The 21,971-nt window shown below is 40.7% G+C and overlaps 1 protein-coding gene across 1 annotated transcript in view; it reads right to left on the bottom strand.

Annotated features, from left to right (window-relative positions):
• Positions 1–14,552, bottom strand: part of nxph1 (neurexophilin 1) — a 115,797-nt gene extending 101,245 nt beyond the window's left edge. The window contains exon 1 of the mRNA XM_041184895.1: positions 14,499–14,552. Coding sequence (XP_041040829.1) covers positions 14,499–14,552 — 54 coding nt within the window. The remainder of the gene's footprint in view (positions 1–14,498) is intronic.
• Positions 14,553–21,971: the final 7,419 nt, after the last annotated feature.

Raw genomic sequence — 21,971 nt, 5'->3', positions numbered from 1 at the left:
CATGGTTGTCCAGACATGCATGATTCATAGTGGTTTCATAGTATAATATCAAATAGTGAAAATTGTATAAATGATGTAAATAAAGGTTGTTTTTGTGGAGCCGCAGCTATTTCGCTCCGTGATGCTGAATGAAGCAAAATACCAACGTGTTTCCAGAAAAGCCTCTATATTATTTTCACAATATACTCAATTACAATTACGTTTCATTGATCAAAAGCACCATGAGTCACAGCCTAGTCTGTCAATAACCATGCATTCAATGACAGATGCTCGTCAACTGCTCGCTCTCTGGAGGTGCGGTATGTCAATAGAAGATTAGTGTTCATAGGATTGTGGTAAATTACCTTGGATCGCCTCTTATTTTCAAATAGAGAAGACTGCAACAAGAGTCGCATAGTGTCTAGCAGTGTGTATGATCACCGCGCTTGAGTGCTGATCCTTTTGAAAATATTGCATTTGGCAGGTTATCTATCAGTCGGCCTGTCACTGACCAGGACTTTGGAATTAACTAATAAGAGGCTGCTCAGAGAGCCTTTTCATGGAGAGGGAGGTGTTAGTCCTAGATTATACCGGGGCAAACCAATTTTATGATTCCACCATCAGAAAAAAAGCAGCCACCTAAGAATGCATGGTGTACCCTCTTTAGCACGGTTACATTGACATTATAGACCAGCTTAATAAAGTTGGTGTTCTTGTGCAGATTGTGGCTTTCAAACACCGCCTGGCCTGTCCCTGGTCTGCAGCTATTTCTATTCTTATAACTGAAATACTCGGACATTTTATTATCTATGGCACAGACTTAATTATTGCATTGTAGATTTATGGAGCTATAAATCGCAAGAGCTAATTAACAGCTCATAGGAAAAGATAGATGTCGAATTTACGAATCCATGTAGGTTCGAACATCAGTGAGATTTAAGCCCAAATCCTGCAAATGCGGTGAAACTTATTGTGAAATCATGAGAGTAAATTGTTAATGTTTCAGTTAAAAACCTCATTATAGCAGAGAAGCAGTCGTTAGCCAACTGTTCTGGGATACGCAGTTACATTACCGTGCATCTGAAAAAGAAATCCGAAGAGAGAATTTGCCTACTGATACCAATTAGAAACAGCCTCTAAATGGGTTACTACTAATTACCCTTTGTGTCATGTAGGCAACAGAATGGTGAACAAAAAATAAACACAGAGCGCTGCAAAAGCAAGATACAATTATGGAAAGGAATCGTGTAACTGTAGATACAAAAAATATTCAAATATTCATATTGTAACGATAATGTTCTCGATGCACCAGTGTGTATTAGCGCTTATTGACAAACTTCCTCGATAATTTGGGTGCAGTTTGGTAGAATATATGCAGTGTTTGTTATAATCTAAAAAGTGACTAATTTCTGCAGTACAATAAATGCACTGCGCATTTAAAGTGTATTGGAGGCCAGTGCACCGATTATGGAGATGTGCATGGACAGTGAAACCCCAGGTAACCCTGGGAGGTAAGGTCCTAAGCTTCCCATTCTATTTAACAACTCTTGTCCTATTCGAAATTAGGCAGTATACCAATTAATTTAGGGTTAACGTGCTCACTGGCACGAGGGCCTCGAAGAAAGGACTTGTACCGTCTGAAAGTTAGCGTGATCTAACATTGCGTTATACGTAAAGATGATCGAAATAAAACTGATTCCATAACTTCTCATCCTCCTCGTTAGATGCTTCTAGAACAGGCTTGAAAGTGTCGTCTCACTATCACCAAAGACCTTTAGTGGTTTCCTGCAGTTATTGATGGTCAAGTAACTTTTGCATTGTCTGCATTAATTTGTTTTTCATTAATTTTCAGAAACAGGCGTGCAATAGTTCACAAAGGTTATTATCTACGGCGTTAAAATCGAAAGGATCTGAAAAAAATGGGTCAATGTTACAGGAACTGCAAACGTCACTTCTCTGCTTAGTCTAAAACCTTCCGTACGCAGCAAGTACATTGTTTTGAAGTGTATCTTTAGTACGTGCTCTCACGGGAATTGTGCTCTTAAAATTATATTAAATCATTTTACTTATACAGTTTCAAAAATTCTAGACATCTTGTCATTTCTGTCTTTTTATTCTGTTTACTATTGGTGATGAGAGGCCATTCACGGAGTACAACTGGAGTAGAGATAGGTTAATTTTTCGGCATCATTCTTCCCTCCTGAAACTATTCTTTTTTGTTAACTACCCTCTGGTTATCAGTTTAGTTTGTTTATTCCGCATCAAAACGATCGGCATGTTTCAGACTGGGAAGGGATAACCCTTACATGTTACTTACAACACAGGCATTTCTCCAAGACACCTACCCTGTGCCTCAGAGTAGATTGTATTCATGTCAATCGGGGACAGGCAAAGTAGCGGTAGCCACAAAGACAGAATGAATTCAGATAGCTCTGATTTAGTATTGTAAATCTGATAAGCTGAGAAGCCGATTGAATTGCTAATGTTCAGGTAAATGCAGCTCCCCTACTTTTGCAATCCTGTATTTTCTGATTATATGGGTGACATCGGGTTCTGCTACATATTCTCAGAACAACACGATGGGAAATGGAAACTCATGCTGCTCCTAGAATCTCCTGTGGTAACACTAACCTACATCCGGGAGCCCCCCCCACCCCCCTCACCTTCGTAAAGGCGTTGGTCGCCTTCGTTCCAATCGTTTGCAGACATGCGATTCTTTTAACATTATTAGTTACGAATTGTATTAAAATTGCTGCAAGATTTTTTATGAATGGGCCATTGCACCATGGTTGTTAGTCTGTTAGGGTGTGTCTTCAGAAATGCCAAGCCCTAAGAAGTATTGCACTAAAGTCCTTCCACACGACTTATATTACTGTTCCGCGCACGTTGTTCTTCATAGACGAAATCATATTGAAAGCATTTCACGAGTGATGGGCATATCGCAAGCAACTGAAAATCATTGGTACGGAAACAGCATACAACACTAATATCCTAGTTGGACTTTTCCCGTTGACTATAACCTCCTACTTCAATATCACTCAATAATGTCATTTAAATTCACATGTAGAAGACTAGATTGCACTAACTAGCTTATTTTATGGTTGAGAATAGCAATAAAGCTGTTTCTTCTCCAGGCAACATAGCAGAATGGGTTGTATTAACTCCTAACAACTCATTCTTCCAATGCTAAGCAAAACTTTAAGGTTATTCCTTTAATCATCTAATCCTAAAGTTATCAAATTCCTCCATGGTCTCGTGCCTCCCTATCTGTAATGTTCCCCAGCCCTAATCTTCGATATCTCTGCACTACTCCAATTTCGCCTTTTTGCGCATCCCCTATTTCCATCGGTCCACCCCAGGTGGCAGCGATTTCAGCTGCCCAGGCCTTAAACTGTGGAGTTCCCTCCTTAAACCTCTCTGCCTCTGGCTCCTCCATTAAAATGCTCCTTGATACTTACACGTGTTGTCATCTACCCTAAAATCTCTTCCTGTGGCTTGATGTCAAATTTTGTTTCATTGAGCTGACATGAAGCGACTTGGGATGTTTTGCTACATAAAGGGTGCTATGTCAATACAAGCTGTTGTTGTTGAAGCAGTCATCAATTCTTAATCGTTTCCCATTTCTAACTGATCAAACATTGGTCTGAGTCCAGGACCAAATGGCTTTGCGCTAACCTGTAAATGTCACCTGTTGGTCTTTTATAATTGTGCTTTGTACTATCAAGAATGTGCTGACCTTTCTAACATTAAATGATGCCAAAATGCAAAAAATAATTACAGCCTCCAGCAGGTTACCCTTTATGACTTTTGTATTGATGCTATGTCTAGATGTCCTACCCTGTCAAGGCTTTGCTATGATAGTGAAAGGCTTGTGCTCAGCGAGGTGTGAATGTGGGCAGTGTGACCGAAGCTCCAATGCAATGTCAGCAGGTGCAACCTAAGCTCTCAAATCTTAAAATGTCCCACCGATATGTAAAAGAGCACACGGAGTAGAATTTTAAAAAACTGAAAAAGTATCTCAGATGCCAAGAGCTCAAAATGGCAGAAAGTCCAGAATAGTATAGGAAGTGCAGGGGTGAACTCATAAAGGAAATTAGGAAAGTGAAGAGAGGGCACAAATATATTCGGCAGTAAAATCAAGATAAACATAATTAGTTATAGAACACATAAGGATAGCTGCGCGAAGAGCAGGATCAGAGAGGCAGCAGACGTGGGCATGCTTCATAATGTATACTTTGCAACTGTCTTCTCAAATGACAACGCAGGCTTAAGGAGAGGGTGTGAAATATTGGATAGAATAATTGTAATGAGACAGGAAATAGTAAAGTGTTTAACATTCTTGAGAATGGATAAAACACCAGGTGCAGGTGAAATATATCCCAGACTGCTAAGCGAGGTCTCTTAACATCATTTTCCAATCTGAAACTTACTGCATAAAAGGCTGGCAGAGGCAGAAACCCTCAACGCATTCAAAAAAAAAATAATTTGATATGCACCGGAGGTGCCAAGACCTGCAGGCTCCTGCCCAAGAGCTAAAACGTGGGGGAATTAGACTGGAAAACTCTTTCTGCCGGCGCAGCCATGGTGGGCCGAATGGCCTCCTTTGCACTAAATCTTTCTATCCTTCTAAGTTCCTAACAACTGTATTAGATCTCAAGGGCAACGGTTACTCTGGGAGCTCAACTACATTAGCATTGGGGAGTAGGATCAGGAAGACCCAACCTACAAGCCTTGTCTTCCTTCCTGGTCGTGTTCAAGTTCCTACTAATGGTCCAAAATGGTAAAATAGTCTAGCTTCAAATTGCGGCGGTGGTTCGGCCAGTTCTGCCCACTAGTAGACCCGAAAATTCTACCCGCGGCTGAGGGCTTCAAAAATGCTAAAATAAAAGCAAAATCCTGTGGATGTTTGAAATCTGAAATGAAAACAAAGTGCTGGAAGAGCTCAGCAGGTCTGGCAGCGCCTGGGGAGAGAGAAACTGTGTTAACCTTTCAAGTCGAATATGACTCTTCTTCAGAAGAGAGGTAGAAATATTTAACCTACTTACCTCTCTTCAATTCCGATATTCAATTCAATTGAAGAGAGGTAGGTAGGTAAAATATTTCTACCTCTCTTCACTTCTGATGAAGAATCATATTTGACTCGAAACGTTAATTCTGTTTGTCTCCGCAGGTGCTGCCAGACCTTCAAAAACACGGCCCATCACCGAATAGCGAAGTACCTCAGGTTCATTTGTTTTAAAGATAATGACTAGTTATTTCTGTAGGTGAAGTCAGTAGCTACTATGATTTTTGGTCACTACAGAAGTTTGCAATTTTCCGAGATTTCCATCGACATTTTATATGAGGACCTGGAGCATTCTTAGATGGGATGGAGGGGAGAGGTTGTCGCAACTGCACCGATCATTTGCTGGGTCAATAGACCAAGACAAAGGAGATATCGTGGCCCGATTATTTGATGCATCGTGCCATTGCCATAATCTGCTCTCTGTTCAACAAACGATTATCAATCCACCCCACAGCCGTATCGCGGCCACTCACGGTTAACATTGCGGATTCGAGCCAGAATCTTAGATTTATTTTCGGGTATTTGGTTATGGGAAAACTCTTTGTATGAGAATTTAATGGAAATGACAGCTAACAACATAGTGGACAAACTTGGTGCGGGGGTGGGGGGGGGGGGGGGGGCGGTGGGGGTTATTGGGTGGGATACCATGGTTGTGATGAGTGCAGGTAGTTTGATTTTTAGTCAAGCGACATATATTTCTATCTTTATAAGGTATTATCACACAACTGGCTATAGAGTCTTAGCTAGCCTTCGCCCTCACATTAATGTGGCTGCCATCGTAAAGTTACTTATTTCAACTGAACTGTTCATCACTCTTCGTGTTTTCTTCGACAAAAGTAACCTTTTGTTTTGATGCGTTTGAGTCACTTGGCGGCGCGCTGAAAGCAAACAATCTATTTTGGGACCATCCAATACAAGTTTAAGTAGAATACAACATAATAGGGAGGTCATAATTCTCCACTTCAAGCGCTCCTGTTTTGTGAACAAAATGTAGAATGCGCTTGGTGAATGGGAAATAATGATAGGCCTTAAAAAGGAATGTGGATGACAACACTGTCCAGTTCATGTCAGGCGACTCTTAAACAATTGGAATGTCCATTTAGAAAGAGCTTTATGATCAGATCCTCAGCTGTGCTTTGCAATTTGTGGGTTACTTTCAAGGGACAATCACTGTTGTTTGTAATTATCGGTATGTGAGAATGATTTAATGGTGTAATTTGAAAGTTGTAGCTGGTTGGAAATAATGATGAATGTTGAAGTAATTTCTCTCTGAAACATCTGGAAGGCAGGAGCAATAGAAAAGTGGCAGCGAAATGCAATATGTCTAGAAAGAATCTGATCTGAAAATGTACATTTTAGAGTAGCAGAAGTTATTATAAACTGTTGGAATTAACGCGCAACGATATTACGCAGTTTATCCATTGGTTATACGTTTAAGGCCATATTACAGGCTAAGAGCGGTAAATGTTGAGAACGAAATAAAAACAGAAAATGCTGGAAAAACTCAGCAGGTCTGAGCATCTGTGGGGAGAGAGAAACAGAGTTAATGTTTCGAGTCCATATAACCCTTCTTCAGAGCTAAAATCATACGGACTCGAAACGTTTTTATCTCCACAGATGCTGTCAGACCTGCTGAGCTTTTTCAGCATTTTCTCTTTTTATGTCAGTTTTCCAGCATCCGCAGTATTTTGCTTTTATCTTAAATATCGAGAACGATTCAACATCCCCCCCTCCCCCCATACCTAAGAAAAGCTGCTAATTGGTATTACGGGGATTTGCATATAACACACGGTCCATCTTCCATTTGCACATCTGGAGAAAGCACAGAAATGCCACAAGTGAGATGTGGTGACAAAATGGGAAGTTGTGCGCAATGAAAGAGGAAACAGATACCAATGGGTAAAAAAAAAATGGGTCTTCATTCTTTGGGATTGACCTTGTTTTCTTTGACCGTCTCTGTGTAGATATGATTCCGGCATAAAAACATTTTTTTCCGAATTTCATTGAAGATGAGTGAAACAGCTCCACAGTCCAATTAGTTGCGTTAGAAGAATCAAGGGGTAATTATGTTTTACTATATTGAAATAGAAGCACACCCATACTTTTTTAAAAAATCCTTATTTCCATGTTATCAAATGTCACAGTGGCCAAATACAATCTGGCGGTTTGATTAGGACAAATTGTTGGTATTGTGTGAAAAATATCACTTTCTGATTTCAGAAAAGTGGTGCAAATTGCCATCAGCCAAACCATCAGTACTTATAGCTGTTGTATTTTTATAGTGAAATATAGTGTTTTATTTTATTGTCCGTTCATTTTACAAGCATGGGGCCGAGTTTTTACTATTGTTCCCATTGCACTGGTGATTCAAAGTCCAGACTGTCATCTGGGGCTGTAGCAGGGAGTGTGTTATCATTTCTGTACACATGCAGCAACTTTCCAAAGCACAATTCTCCATCAAGAAATGGGTTCCAAAATAATGACTGATCTGGGAATGCGTTTGTATTGTTATACCGGTGTGTCTGCATGTTGTCTTTCTGTACTGTGCTAGATTGCCTTGGGCTTTGCAAATATGTTCCTGATGGCCGGGCCCGATATGAGTCTATCTCTCACTCTCATTACTTTCCCAAGCCTCTGAGTGCCGATAATCGGAATTAAAATACTTCAAGATTACATCTGTGTGTCAAAACCAATTCGGTTATTTTGTTTTGAGGTTGGGCTATTGTTACGTGTATTGTTTCCCGGTACAATATATCTCTTAGTGAAACAACTGAAACCCATTCTCGGCTAAAAGAAGTCTTCCAGGCAAATCGCAACAAATAAAACGCTCGATAAGAAACTTTAGCAACATCTACGAGCTGTAATCAGCTTCAAACCAATTTGACCAAATTCAGGTCAGTTCTCCCCCCCCCCCCCCCCCCCTTTGAGTGGGATAAACAGGAAAAACAGTACTGCAATATTTTTTTTTATCTGCCAAAGGGACGTTGTTCTATGAAATTGAAAGGATGAAAATGCACTTTCATTACGTTACAGAATCCAACAGAGACTGAGAATAAAAGATTAAGAAAGATGTTGCAATTTGTCTGACGGCAGCTTCTTCTAAATGTTTCTTTCTAAATGTGGGGTGCATTTTTCGGCCTAGATACTAACATGGAATCGCGACTCTACTGGAACACTAGCCCCTCTCCTGCTAACCTTTACACGTGGTCAGTGAAAATTGTTGCTTTATATGTAAAGATGATTGCAACCCTGGGACACCCAATAAATCAGAGAAATTACAAAACAACCATTTCCTTCAATCGTAAATCCAGAAACGGCGTCGATCATTTTATCTTCTCTAGCGCAAGTTCCTGTAATTAATATCCATTAAGTAAGCATGTAAAACGAATGGTACAGTGAGTATCCACTCCAGTGTTGCATTTAAATCGGCGTTAAATAGATTAAGCTTTCACATGGCTGTCACTTTGCTGCCTATATTGAAAGCCTCGCTGTCCCTCTGCGTGGGGAACTCAAATCCACATTGGACTTTGTTTACATGTGAATGTGTGCGAGCAACTGGCAATGATAAAATGGCCACGGAAATCGTGATGGAAAGCCCCTCAGCATTTGGTATCTATTGAATATCATGCTCTGTTGTTTCCCGGATGGAATATCACTGCTCCGGGCTACAGATGAAGTGATGTATTTTAATGGAATGTGATGGCAAATCTTTAATTAACCACAAGCAAAAGTGGAACTGAGTGCAGTTACTGCCAACGGTTGGATTAGCCACGGCCCGTTTTACTGACCTACAGTGCCATCCAGCACCTACAAATAGCTGAGATCTAACCTGTAAGACAACAAACGATTTTGTCCCTGAATGTTGCATTTATTATCTTACCAACAAAATAGTTCCTGACAAATCTCCGATTAAAAAACATTCCGAAACTATATTAATTTGGATTCATGTGTCTCTGTCATTCAACTCTATAATCTTCTACCCCGATTCATCTATAGCTCCCTAATTAACTTCGAAGAGATTTGTTTAAAGGTGTGTTCTTTCAACCAGTTTTTCCTATCTTCTATTAAATTGCATCAGATATCCTTGGAGTGGTGTGTGGCAGAGCAAACAGAAGAAATCGCTGATAATATTCATCTTGGGAGCACTTTCATTAAACATAATTCATTCGACTTTCGAGCTAAATTAAATGGCATCCTTACAAAAGAAGCGCCTTTGCTGCTGACGGAAAGCTAAAGGTTTTTATTTCACTTTATTGCCACTTTGATAAAATGCAGCTTATCACCATGAGAATCTTCTGCATATAAAATTCATTCAACTGTGTTTGCAGAGTGCCACATAGGTTGTTTAAGTTTAGCTTATAGGGGACGCGGTGTAAGGCGGCAGAGTGATCTTGTATTGTACATAGTAATGCTTTTTCCTTTCTGCATGCCAGTCGCTGGATCAGCGGGAGTTCGGAAAGCCAAGATCATTCTGCTTGTAAAGGCTGGGTAGTCATATCCGTAAAAGAGAGCGGCTTTTCCAATGTTCCTGCTCTCATTCACTAAGAATGAAACTGCCTCTGTACTCTGAAACGCGCAGATTAATCCCAGAAAAGCACAGAACTTACTTAATTCTGACAAACGTTTGATATTTCGATTTCTTGGTTATACGTTTATCAAACCCACATATTTGACTTGCGGGGCTCTCTGTGCGCACAGGAACCAAATTATTTTGATTTAGAAATAAAGTTATGGAAAAATAATTGTAATCGTTCCAATAATGCCTTTTGTGTTTTATTGCAGTCACAAATATCTAACTTACTCATGCAGCATCTCCCCCACCCACCCCACCCAACACCATTTTACAGCCAATATCTCAGCTATGTTTTCACAACCTTACAGAAATCCATCGGACTCCAGACGCACAACAATTTGATAACTATTGGCTCCTCAAAACATTGATAATTACAACCAAGCTGCCTGGAATTCCAAGAGAAGCAAATGCATTAGTATTCCCTGCCTATTAAATAAGCACGCTGAAAGCAACGCAAACACCGTTGGAAGCTTTGGAAGAAAATGAGCATTGAATGCCTCCGGGTAAACATGTCTAATACACACACACATTCAGATGTAAAGGCATGGGCCTCGTCAGAGCGAATATATTTACATTAAAGTCTTCAGTATATTGTGTAGGCATCTCCATTGTTAATAACAGTACTGTAGGATGTTGTTCCAGTCTAGATTGGGCTCCAGACTTGTTAGCCAGTCAATAGTTTTGCGGCTGCTGAGCAGAGGGAAACACTGTACAGCGCCAACCACTGGCCAAACGGGAACCAGTTACTTCATTCCCCGGGTAGGCTGTCCAAGCCAAACAAAAAATCACAATACGTACCAACTCCAGCACCCCACTCCTCAAAACTGTCTACTTGTGGGAAACAAAGGCTTTACTTCGAACTCACGGAAAACTTTCCAGCTTCAGGATATGGACTTTCTCAACCACGCACATGAAAGAATTATGCAATGTATATTATAATTCATTATAAATGACAATTCCCTCACTAAAAGAGACAAGATTACTAAAAAATATATCCAATCCGTTAGCAATGGGCCAATTATAAAAGTCTGAAGGGAAGCTGATAGGGGTAAAACCTTCTACCCACCCGATAATCGATGTCTGAAGATATATCAGTCATTCTTAATTGCCACTTTGGAAAATGAAGGTTTCAGTAATGTATTTGTGAGGTGTACCTGTTTGGCAATTAGTACATAACGAAATGCTTCATTGGTTTGTTATAACTGCAGCCGAATGCATGCAGGACTGTTCTGAGAATGTGGTAATAAACCTTGGTGAGGGAGCTCCCAAAACTACTGAAAATTAGCAAAACACCCGCCAGGGCAGCTTTGTCATTTACTGTGCGGTAGTGCAATTAAACAGGATTCAACAGTGATAAATCCAAAGCCGACACGGCGTTTATATAAAAACAAAAAATGCTGGAAAAACTCAGCAAGTCTGGCAGCATCTATGGAGAGAGAAACAGACCTCGCGTCTCGGGTCCGTATGACTTCTTCAGAGCGCTGAGTTTTCCAGTATTTTTTGTTTTTATTTCGGATTTCCAGCATCCGCAGTATTTTGCTTTCATCCACGGCGTTTATATGTGCGTGATGTACGACAAGTGTCGACAATGATACAAAGTAAAAGGACTTCAGTTGTCCTTTTTGGCATCAGAATTCTCAGTCCCCAGGCTTTTCCCTGATCTGTACAAAACTGAAAAGGTCAATGGTTATTACCAACAAAACACTTTCAGGGCCGTACTGCTATATTTTGGGGTTTGTTTTTGTTTGTCAGTGCAAATCCCTGTATTTATATTGTCGATACATACTATATCTTCCCCCTGTCTTCAGGTGAAGGAAATCCTTTGCACACCCTTACATCCCAGCTTGACCCTTGCTGAAGGAATGGCTCTGAGCTTCTGTCCATTCCAATAGCTAGGTGTGTGCCATATGTTTCATTCACCTCCCTTTGTAAAAAGCGGTCCATTGCTTCATCACTTCCTTCTCTTGCCCAAGGCTTCAGTCTAACCGGTGTTTGGCTAATGTCCAGGAATTGCTTCTTTCAAAGCCTGCAGATAGCTTGTAAAAGAGATTTCTCACCCTGGGATTCAAGGCAGAGCAGATCGAAGTCCAGTTGCGAGGCTAAATGGCTAGAGTGGCGGAGTGGTGGGGGGAGGTGAAGTTGGAGTGGATTGACGGGGTGGTGGGGGAGGGGGGAACTGAGGTTGTGGTTGGGGTGGATTGGCGGGGTGGAGGGGGGAGGTGAGGTTGGATTGGCGGGTAGCGTGGGTCAGATCTGCTATCTGTGAAAGAAAACGACCTGCTCTTTCGGTCTAATAGTTCTCCAATTCCCGCCTCATTCTATTGTCAAGGATTTCATTTTCTTGCACAATGCACGCTTGAATACGACGTGTCGGTTTATATTTCTGTATTGTTGTTACGCTGAAACAAATATCGTTCAGTATGTGCTTCACATAAATGTAAAAAGGTTAAAAAGTTGTCCTTAAGATCTCCATTTCCGGGTAACATGTCTTCGCTCAGAATACAGGAATGTTATGCTGACGTTGTAGCTTTTTATTAGGTATTGTAGTTTAGAAATACTTGGAGGACACAAAATTATGTCTGAGATCTGTCTATTTAACAATATACATCCTTGTGTTTAAATTCAGCATGTCTTCGCATTGGAGTGTAAAGGAGCCTCACCTATATTCAATAAACATGTTATAATTAATTGTTTATCTAGTCCTCAAAGGCATGTCAAAAATTGTTTGATGTCCCCTTGTAACCCGAAATTAGCCAATTATAGGCTGGCTCTTTGTGATCTCTGTGTTTAAAGCTTTGCAGTTTTATTTTAATCCATGACGGTTCAATAGTTCGAGACCTACTCCAATTCCCTTTCCCCATTTAAGCTCTTAACTGTTTCATTGGAGTCTTTGGCAAAATTGTGCCATAATTGATCCGGCTATCTGGTTAACTTTAAAAATACCATGTTTATATAAAATATTAGATATATTTCCATTGATATAATTAAATGGAAACTTAATTTCACTGGTATAGGCTAAATAAGAATTGGATTGACAAGCCTTAATGTACGAACGAGTTTGCACCAAGAAGGCATTACAGCTAATGAAGTCTATAACTAAGCGATAATTAAATCAGCATAACCCTTAGAATGAATGCTCCCAATTCACAATTACAAGAAAATGAATGCGGCTATGGTGAAACAGTGCAACATGAAAACAACCACTGCGGCAATACCAGAAAAGATGGACTGCAACTCAAAAAGTGCAGGGGTGTTAAAGTGTTGGAAAGCAACCAAAACCATTTGTCAATTAGGAACGTTTTCTTCGAGTTTTTAAAATGTCAGTGGTTCTGAGTTAAGTGACTCTGGTGGCTTAAATGTTTATATTTTTTTCTCAGTTGATATAAATTGAAAGAAAAGGCCTCTTTCTGCGTTCCAGAAGTTAACCATCAGATCTTTCATTTGCATTTGTTCTAATTAAATGGGCTCTAGCTAACTGAATTTACCAACAAGATACAATACGTGTACAACTACAAAATGAGATGTATATATTTTAGAAAGCTACTTCTCGCGTATTTCTTCTAAGCTTTCTTTTGTCCCCCTACTCCCTATTTCACGACTCACGTGGTCATTTTCTCAATCATTTTATCCCTTTATCCCTTCTCTTTTCCCCCTTTTCTGCCTCAGTTCTTGTGCCACTTATGTGCTGCTTATCTCATTATTACATCACTTATCAACTAATTTCAACTATTTGAGGAACACCCCAGTTAAATGCATTCCGCAATCCCACCTATACAACCTCTAGCGGGACATTGAAAGTAACTGGGGCCTACAGGTTATCAGTTATTAGGGTCAAATTTCAAACTCAATATCCAGCAGCGCAATATAGGGTAGACGGAGAGTTAGAAATAATAAATATTTATCCATTGTGCTGAAAGAAGCGTTGTGTCCCCGGCAATAACATATATGCGTTCCTCGCCCAAAATTGTGCAGTTAAGCCTGTTCCTGAAGAACATTTTGTGATCTACAGCACTCTCTGTCGACCTAATGTTCTAACTACAATCAGTGCTATCTATACACCATTTACAAGAAGCAACTCCACAGAGAAGTGCCCAAGACTCCAGGCGTTCTTCGTTAAGACATGTTTTCCCTTTTAACTGTTAAACGACAGTAAAAGAGCTGCAAATACATGACATCATAAAATAAAAAGGAAGTCAAGGTGTTGCCATAAACGTTTATGCGACGAGGTAAGGACGGTCGGGAATGTTCCTGATGCTTATTAAATATGAGCTAAATTAAGTATCATGTGCTTTAGAGGGTGCAGCTTGAAGTGACAGAACTCGCACTGGCGTTAATGCAGAAGCGACCAAAAATAATTCCTCTCATCGAATCTACACATTGTTACCCCGACCTGAAGAATCTAACTCTGATAGAGAGAAAATAAGAATCAAAGAAGTCGCAGCAGTTATACATGTGCCAGTTGCTACACTGTATTGTGAATATTCTTCCCCCAGTCTCCGGACAGCTCACACTTGATCACGTTACAATTAAAAATGAGCAAATCTGGAAGTATTTATTCCCAGATATAGGGACTGAAATAAGAACTCCCAAATTTCCAGTCATTTACAATCCTATTCTGCCACCGGTAGGTACAAAGCGGTACACGTTTAGTATCAGTTCGAAGTCTGCTGGAATTTAAACTGTTTAAATGAACCATTGAGCTAAACATACAGGGAAAGGTTATTATTGCCCTACGACATCCAGTCACTAAATCAGCAGCATCCGACAACACTCCATGATTATTTCTTCCAGATCCACAATGTAACCTGTAAATAGGTACATAGCCTATCGCCCCCAACTACAGCGTTTTAAATATTGCATTTAAAAGCGTACGAAACTTACCAAATAAAGACTGCTCTGAAGGAGAAGGACAGCGTACCAATAAACAGCCTGCATTCTCCTCTCTTAAACTTCCTCTGCTTTCCGTTTGCTTCTTAACATAGATCCACCTTGTATCCGCCAGAGCAAAGAGGGATCTTTCACGAGCCTGTACATCTAAACAAAAATGAAATTATAGACCCCATGACCACTAAACAAGGTTACTTCAGATAAAAAAAATACGATTAAATGCGAATTAATCCAGCAAAACAGTGAAGCAATCTCATAATTCAGTGCCTGCCAAGTTTCAATTCAGGGACGATTAAATCTGATCATTGGTGATCAGCCCCTCTTTGCCGCCGCCTCAACTCGGTTCCAAACGCCAATCGAGCCCGGGCTGGCTGCACTCGAACACGTCACTGCCCGTGACATCGGCAGCCGGCTGCCTATCAGCGGCCGGCAGCAGCGCCCCCCTCCCCCATTCCCTCCACCCACAGCCCTAGCCCCTGTTTCAGCCATTGCCACAGTCCCCAGCCTCTGCCCCTGTCTCAGCCACAAACCCCATGTCCAGCCCCTGTCTCAGCCTCAGTCCCACCCTCAGCCCAGTCCCTGTCTCAGCCTCAGCCCCAGCCTGTCCCAGACTGCCTCCGCCCCCTGCCCCACACTCTGCCTCAGCCCCCAGCCTCCCAGCTTCAGTCCCTGCCTCTGCCTCAGCCCCCAGACCCCAGCGGGAGGGGTGATCAGCCCCGACAGACTTGCAGGGGTCCGGGAAACAGTCAAACCACAAAACCACCACAGCAAACAGAACGTTTACATACATGCTCGGCCATTAGACGAGCTTTTTACTTAGGTTTAGTTTAAAATTTTTAGCCAGCGAAGTAAATGCTTGCCTTGAGATACTTGACGCCCCTCTTCACTTCGTCAATAGATATCTTCACTGATAGATACAGGTGCTTCCAGAGTACAGCTGGTAAAAGAAAGTGAGTGAGCACACCATAGTAATGCCTGGAGCACTCCATTTGTTTTGTGCACGCACATTGTTTTATTATAAAGTCACCATCTGATTAGTAATAACAATGCCCAATATTTATGCAAGAACAACGGTCCCATCATTCACCAATTTTGCATCTATTGATTATAATTGTTAGATTGCTAGAATTTCATCAGCTGAATTGCAATGTTGACATATGTTATGCTGTTAATAATATTGTTATTATTTCTGCAGCCTGACGAGATTATTTGCCTCTCATTAAGATCTCACAAACTGAATAGATATCGTTCCAATGTTTATGTATTTCTCGTGGATATTTGAGCTACTGCGTGACATTATTTTGAAGGATCGTGAGTCCATTTTGCATTGTACTGCCCAGATGATCGTTTTGTTTAGATGTCATTAGGCGAACATCAATGCCGCACTCAGATTTTAAGCATGGTTATTATTTTCACTCTTCTGACTTTGAAACACCACTCACGTTGTTTACACAATCAACCTCCCTTTGAATCGATGTCATCATTATTAATAATATATAATTACCGAAGCGTTATCAGACGGATAATAATACCTTACTGATTCACTGGAACTGTGCTAATGATAGTAAGGTGTAACCGGTCCTTTTTGGTACACTGGGCTGCATAAATTACCTGCTTCTTGTTAAGTCTCAGCCTAAGGTGCGGAGAACTTTTTTTTTTAAATAAGCATTATTTTGTCCCAATTTAAGGCCAGGGGTACTCAGTGTGCTTGCAGAATTGCGGTTGACTGCTGGCAGGGGGGAACATTCCAAACTACCCGCTGCCTGTGAGCTTCTGCACTCACTCGCGTTTCCAAGATATTGGAATCGGGTTTGTTTGCCTCCCCCCCCCCCCCCCCCACCCCTCTCTCTCTCTTTCTCTCACACACACACACACACACACACAGGGAGCGGAGTTAGTGTCATTTTGGCTCACGCACCAGGACCCTCCAGTTGTCCCGATTTCACAGAGGAACTCTCATGGATTGGCAGAGTGCTTGTGGACAGGAGGTTCACAGTTGCAAAAGTAGCAGCATAAAGAATAGCAAAACGGCAGGTTTAAGGGAGTTAGATTTAAAAAAAGGCGAGCTCTTTCCCTGCTGTCCGTTAACTGGCGAGGTCTGGATTCGCTCTCTTCAAGATTCCTTTTGTATTAAATCAGGGTCATACTACGATTGAGGAACATGACGTAAAAATAAGACAAACATTTCACTTGATATATTTGTGCGTGTGGGGTTCCCAGTGCAAGGTCCGTCTTCCTTTAAGCACCTGTACAGAGAAAGGACTCCCTCAAGAGGAGAAAAGAAACCTTTGTAAGTGTCCGAGCAGCCGAATATTACATTATGAAGAGCTGTAGGTGGAAGCTGTAAAGCAGAGGAATCATTTAAAATTCTGTTCACACATCTTGACTGAAGTATTACATGGACAGTATTTCTGTCTTTATCGGGGAGGGGCATCTGGGAACAATGGGTCTAAGAAGGGACAGCGTGAAGAGAAGTCATTTAGGAAGCTACAGTGTGGCATCTTGTGACTGTTCATGAGCTGTTCTGGACTCAGTAGTGTCCGCCACAAAGTTGATGACTGAGAAGCCACAGTGCGTGAGGAGAGCACCCGGTCTCTACCCGGGTAATTGAAGAAGGGACGAAGAAGGTTAAATCAGACTCTATAGTTGCCGGGGCGCCGGTCTATGAGCTGAAGTTTGGGACTTGTTTCTCTGTCCAAATGCTGTGTTTATATATGTATATATATTGGCACAAAGCAATTCCTGTGGCGATCTCTGAAATAAAAACCTGACACCTTCTGCCATCATTAAGCTCCCTGGCGGAGTGAGAATTGTAAGAATAGTGTGAAGTCAAACATATAATAAAAACACTGGAAGCGCTGTCGAGCCCCACGGGATCTGTGATGATGGAGAACACAGTGGAAAGGATCCCTTTACTTTTATCATATGCACAACGCACATTGTCAGACTCTTCTCTCGCTTCTGCAAACCACATCCCAGCAGAAACAGCTCTGAACACATATCTCTCATTAATAATAGTCGAATTAGTGTTACGCACACAATTTCATCCTACCGCCAATAAAACAATATTATTTTACTAATCTAGTTGCAATACAGTCAAAACATGGGCGCCTAATCTCAGTGCGAATTTGCAGGCATGTTCCTGACACTATATTTGGACAAGTAGCTGGAGGTGAATAGTCTGTTCCTCCTGCAGGCAGATCCTGCCTGCCTCAGACACTTTAACTTGTTTCCTTTCCACATTTCACAATCCAGGAACAGGCTCGAGGGACTGAATGGCCTCTTCCGGTTCCTTTCTACCTCTGCTCATTTATTCTCATAAAAACGAAACCGTTCATGGCTCATTTCATTTGGGTCACCTCTTCGCGGGTTGTAAAAAGAGGCCGTGATTTCTAATATTTTGCATTATTTCAGTGGTTTCTTCAAGCAGCTCTCCTCTTTAAGCTAGGGCTGCCAAATGTGCCCCAGTCCCCATCTGTTCTAGTCACAGACGGTGAACCTGTACCTGCCCGACATTATTTCCGACGTACTAATACGGTTTAAGACGCGAAAACGAGAGATCCCTACATCATTGTACTTTGTAAATCTGACCGGATTAATATTTATGTCAGTTAACATAAAATGACCATCCCTGAGATTCAGGAATTCCAGTTTAGAGAATCTAGCAACAACCGTATTGTTGAATTGCCACAGTCGGCATCGACCACTGTTGGCACTTCAGAGTAAAAGGGAAAGATTAATTATTTCAACCAAGAGTCTCCAGTCGAGCGACTCAAAAGCAAGTTATTAGCAGTCTTACAGCGCCTCGGTGTGGTCATAAAATATATTTAAAAATTCTGAACCTGTATTATTGCCTTGAATTGGTTTAAAATGCAAATAGGGCATTAGAACAGTAATCTTTTAAAAAACAAGGAATTGAAACAAAAAAATCACCAATTTCAGCTGCTAACATTACCTAATAAAACTATTGCTGAAAAGAGGTATGTTGCCGATTGGTCTTGGACTGATTAGCACAAGGGCAAGAATGCCAAATTTCAAATGATCGAAACAATTTATACTACAAGAGAAAATGGTGTAACTGGTTGGCAAGTTGATTCTAATTGGCCGAGGCATTGTCATGGAGAAATGGGGAACTATAGGCTCCCCAAGCTCCTGGTAATTCAAAGAAATCACAAGGCTTGAACATATTCCAATTGTTCGCAGAGAACAGGTCCCTAAGCATAAATGTATGTTGCTCTAGCAAGTGTAAATGAGCTCTTAATGTGACTCCTTACATGCAGCTACAGATTCAAAGGTTGTGAACACATCACCTATATATCGTAAATATGCACAGGGTAGGAGGTTAGGCCTCCATCTACTGTTAGATGAGATTCTGAGATTGGGCAGCACTCGCTAAGAATTCCTAAGTGTGTTAATAACTACACTAACAACCAATTTAAGGTGATCAGGAAAGCTCATTGAGTCATAGAGTTATACAGCAGAGAAACAGGCTCTTCAGCCCATTGTGTCCATTCCGGCCATCAAGCACATATCTATTCTAATCCCATTTCCCAGCACTTGGCCCTGTAACCCTGTATATTATGGTGTTTCAAGTGCTCATCAAAATAACTCCTTAAATGTTTTGAGGGTTCTGCCTCTACCAACCCCTCAGGCAGTGTGTTCCAGATTCCAACCACCCTCTGGGTGAAAAAAAATTTCCTCAAATACCCCTAAACCTCCTGCCCTTTACCTTAAGTCTACGTCCCCTGGTTATTGACACCTCTATTAAGGGGAAAAGCTTCTTCCTATCTACGCCCCTCATAATTTTATATATTCTATCAGATCCTCCCTCAGCCTTCTCTGCTCTAAGGAAAATAACCCTAGCTTATCCAGCCTCTTTTCATAGCTGAAACATTCCAACCCAGACAACATCCTGGTGAATTTTCTCTGTACCTTCTCCAGTGCAATCATATCCTTCCTGAGGTGCTACGCCAAACATGAACACTTGTCATGTTAGTCCTCCCAAAGTGCATCAACTCACACTTCTCAGGATTAAATTCCATTTGCCATTGCTCTGCCCATCTTTATCATTCTGTAATCTAAGGCTTTCCTTCTCACTATTTCAACACCACCAATTTTCGTGTCATCTGCGAACTTACTGATCATACCTCCTGTTTCACTTCTAAATCATTAATGTACACAACAAACAGCAAAGACCCCAGCACTGATCCCTATTGTCCACCACTCATCACAGGCTTCCAATTGCAAAAGCATGGCTCATTTATACATGCTAGAAGTGACATACATTCATACTCAGGCACCTATTCTCTGCAAACAAAAGGAATATGTCAAAGCCTTGTGCCTTTTTTTGTATTGCCCAGGAGTTTAGGGAGCCTGTAGTTCCCCATTGCTTTCTCCATGCCAACATCAGCCAATCAGAGCCAACTTGCTAACCAATCAGTACCCTTTCATCCTATAATATAGATTTTTGTGATCATTTGAAATTTGGCATCCTTGTGTTTGTCCTGATGAGTGCAAGACAAAAATGTTTAGCACCATGTCTCTCTTTTCGGCAGTATTCAAGTTTTATACATTCTAGACACTATTATTAAAAATATATCTATATTAAAGTCTTCTATCTAGCATGTTCCTCACCAAGATGGAAAGCCCCACTTGCATCTGATTGGACCAAATGTCAATGTCATTTTTGTAATATAGGGAATTTGGTAGCTAATTTGCATGCAGAAAGAATCCACCAACAGCAATTAAATAAATAACCAGATCATTTGTTTTAGGTGTTGGTTAATGAATAACTGTTAGTTAGGACACCGGGATAACAACTGTTCACTGAATAGTGACATGTGATCCTTTACATCTACCTGACAAAGTAGACAAGTTCTCAGTTAAAAGTCTCACCCAAATGACCAAGGCAATGCAACATTCCTCAGCACTGCAATGAAGTATCTGCCTTGAAAATTTGCTAAAGTCTCTAGATTGGAGCGTGAACCCATCACCATCTGACTGAATGGAGATGTTGTATTTCAGATGTTAAAATGAAACTCCATCTCCATTCCAGTTGGATGTAAAAGATAGATCCCATGGCAGTGTTGAAGAATGGGAAAGAAGTTATCCCTGGTGTCATGATCAACATTTATTCCTCAACCAACAGCACTAAAACAGATTATCTGGTGATTATGTCTGAGTGACCTTGTGTACAAATATTCACTCCCACAGTACAACAGTGACTACATTTTGAAAGTGTACCATTGACTGTAAAACATTTTGTGACATCCAGGGGTTATAAAATATGTCATGTAATGCAGATTCTTTTTCTCTAAATAACATGTAAACTGGAATTGATGTTCATGGCCTGTTTGTATTTCATGTTTCATGTACATTTTTTGTTCCACACCTTCACAAATACTGACAATTTAAGCAGAAAAAAGCATCAGTTTGGGACTTCTGCAATCTTTATAGGGTCCTGAATATTTCTTATTTTTGGAAATTCCATTATGATCCAAAATCCTCTCCAAAGGAAGGCTTCGCCTGTCTGGTCTGGTAAGTTGCTATGCTACTAGATAGGAATTTTTTTTAAGGAGCCAGCTCCAATGGCTTGCTTTTGCCCAAATCTGCTAGCTTACAACAACTGCCAAATATAAGTGCAAGCATCTTACCCATAGACCTTCACATCTGTTGTTCTGAGGTCAAACCTGTAACCAGCATATTAAAAGTATCCAACTTTATATCACTTCTGGAAAGTCAAATTGCAAAAATGAGGTACTTTACTCTTCTTTACTCATTGCTTTATTTATTGCTCAAGTAAAGAATGGAGTAATCCATTCTAAAATATACACAAGTGTATTTCAGTGGCTGCATGCAGTCTTTGGTTAACACTGCATGTGTTAGAGCCAGTCAGTTTTATAAAGTATTGTATCAGAAGTCATTTTGCAGATGGCGTTTTGCTTAAAAGGTAACAGTTTTTACATTGTAAATAAAGGACCCATAAACTGGCGGACAATGATATTTCATTTCTCGTTCTAACAATGTGTTTCAAAATGCAGCTATCAGCCTCACTTCAGAATTTGTGAAATAATGTGTATAGTAGACAGTAGAAAACGTGCATCACAGAAATCCACCACCAAGCAGCCCTGCACATGACTTGAATGAATCTTCAGAACTCTTCTTTAGAAGTCACTAATATATAATGAGAGAGATCACAGGCACAGCATTCACTTTCACCTAAACATTTCAGAAGATATATCTGACATTCCAAACACTGTGTAAATACATTTTCACATCAAAGTGGAGTTATACTACAAATGATATAAACTCAAGTGAATTTGAGGTGCTCTTTTATCACAGTATTTCACTTTAGTTCACTCAGGAAACTGACTTGTGATCTATACTGCCAATTTCACCTTGGTGCACATCCAAAACTGCTTTGTGTTAATGTAAAAGTGTAGTATAAATGCACCCTTGGGCCTGTTA

The sequence above is a fragment of the Carcharodon carcharias genome, chromosome 3 (genome assembly GCF_017639515.1).
Source record: "Carcharodon carcharias isolate sCarCar2 chromosome 3, sCarCar2.pri, whole genome shotgun sequence".
NCBI lineage: Eukaryota > Metazoa > Chordata > Chondrichthyes > Lamniformes > Lamnidae > Carcharodon > Carcharodon carcharias.
This window is presented reverse-complemented; position numbering and strand designations above follow the sequence as displayed.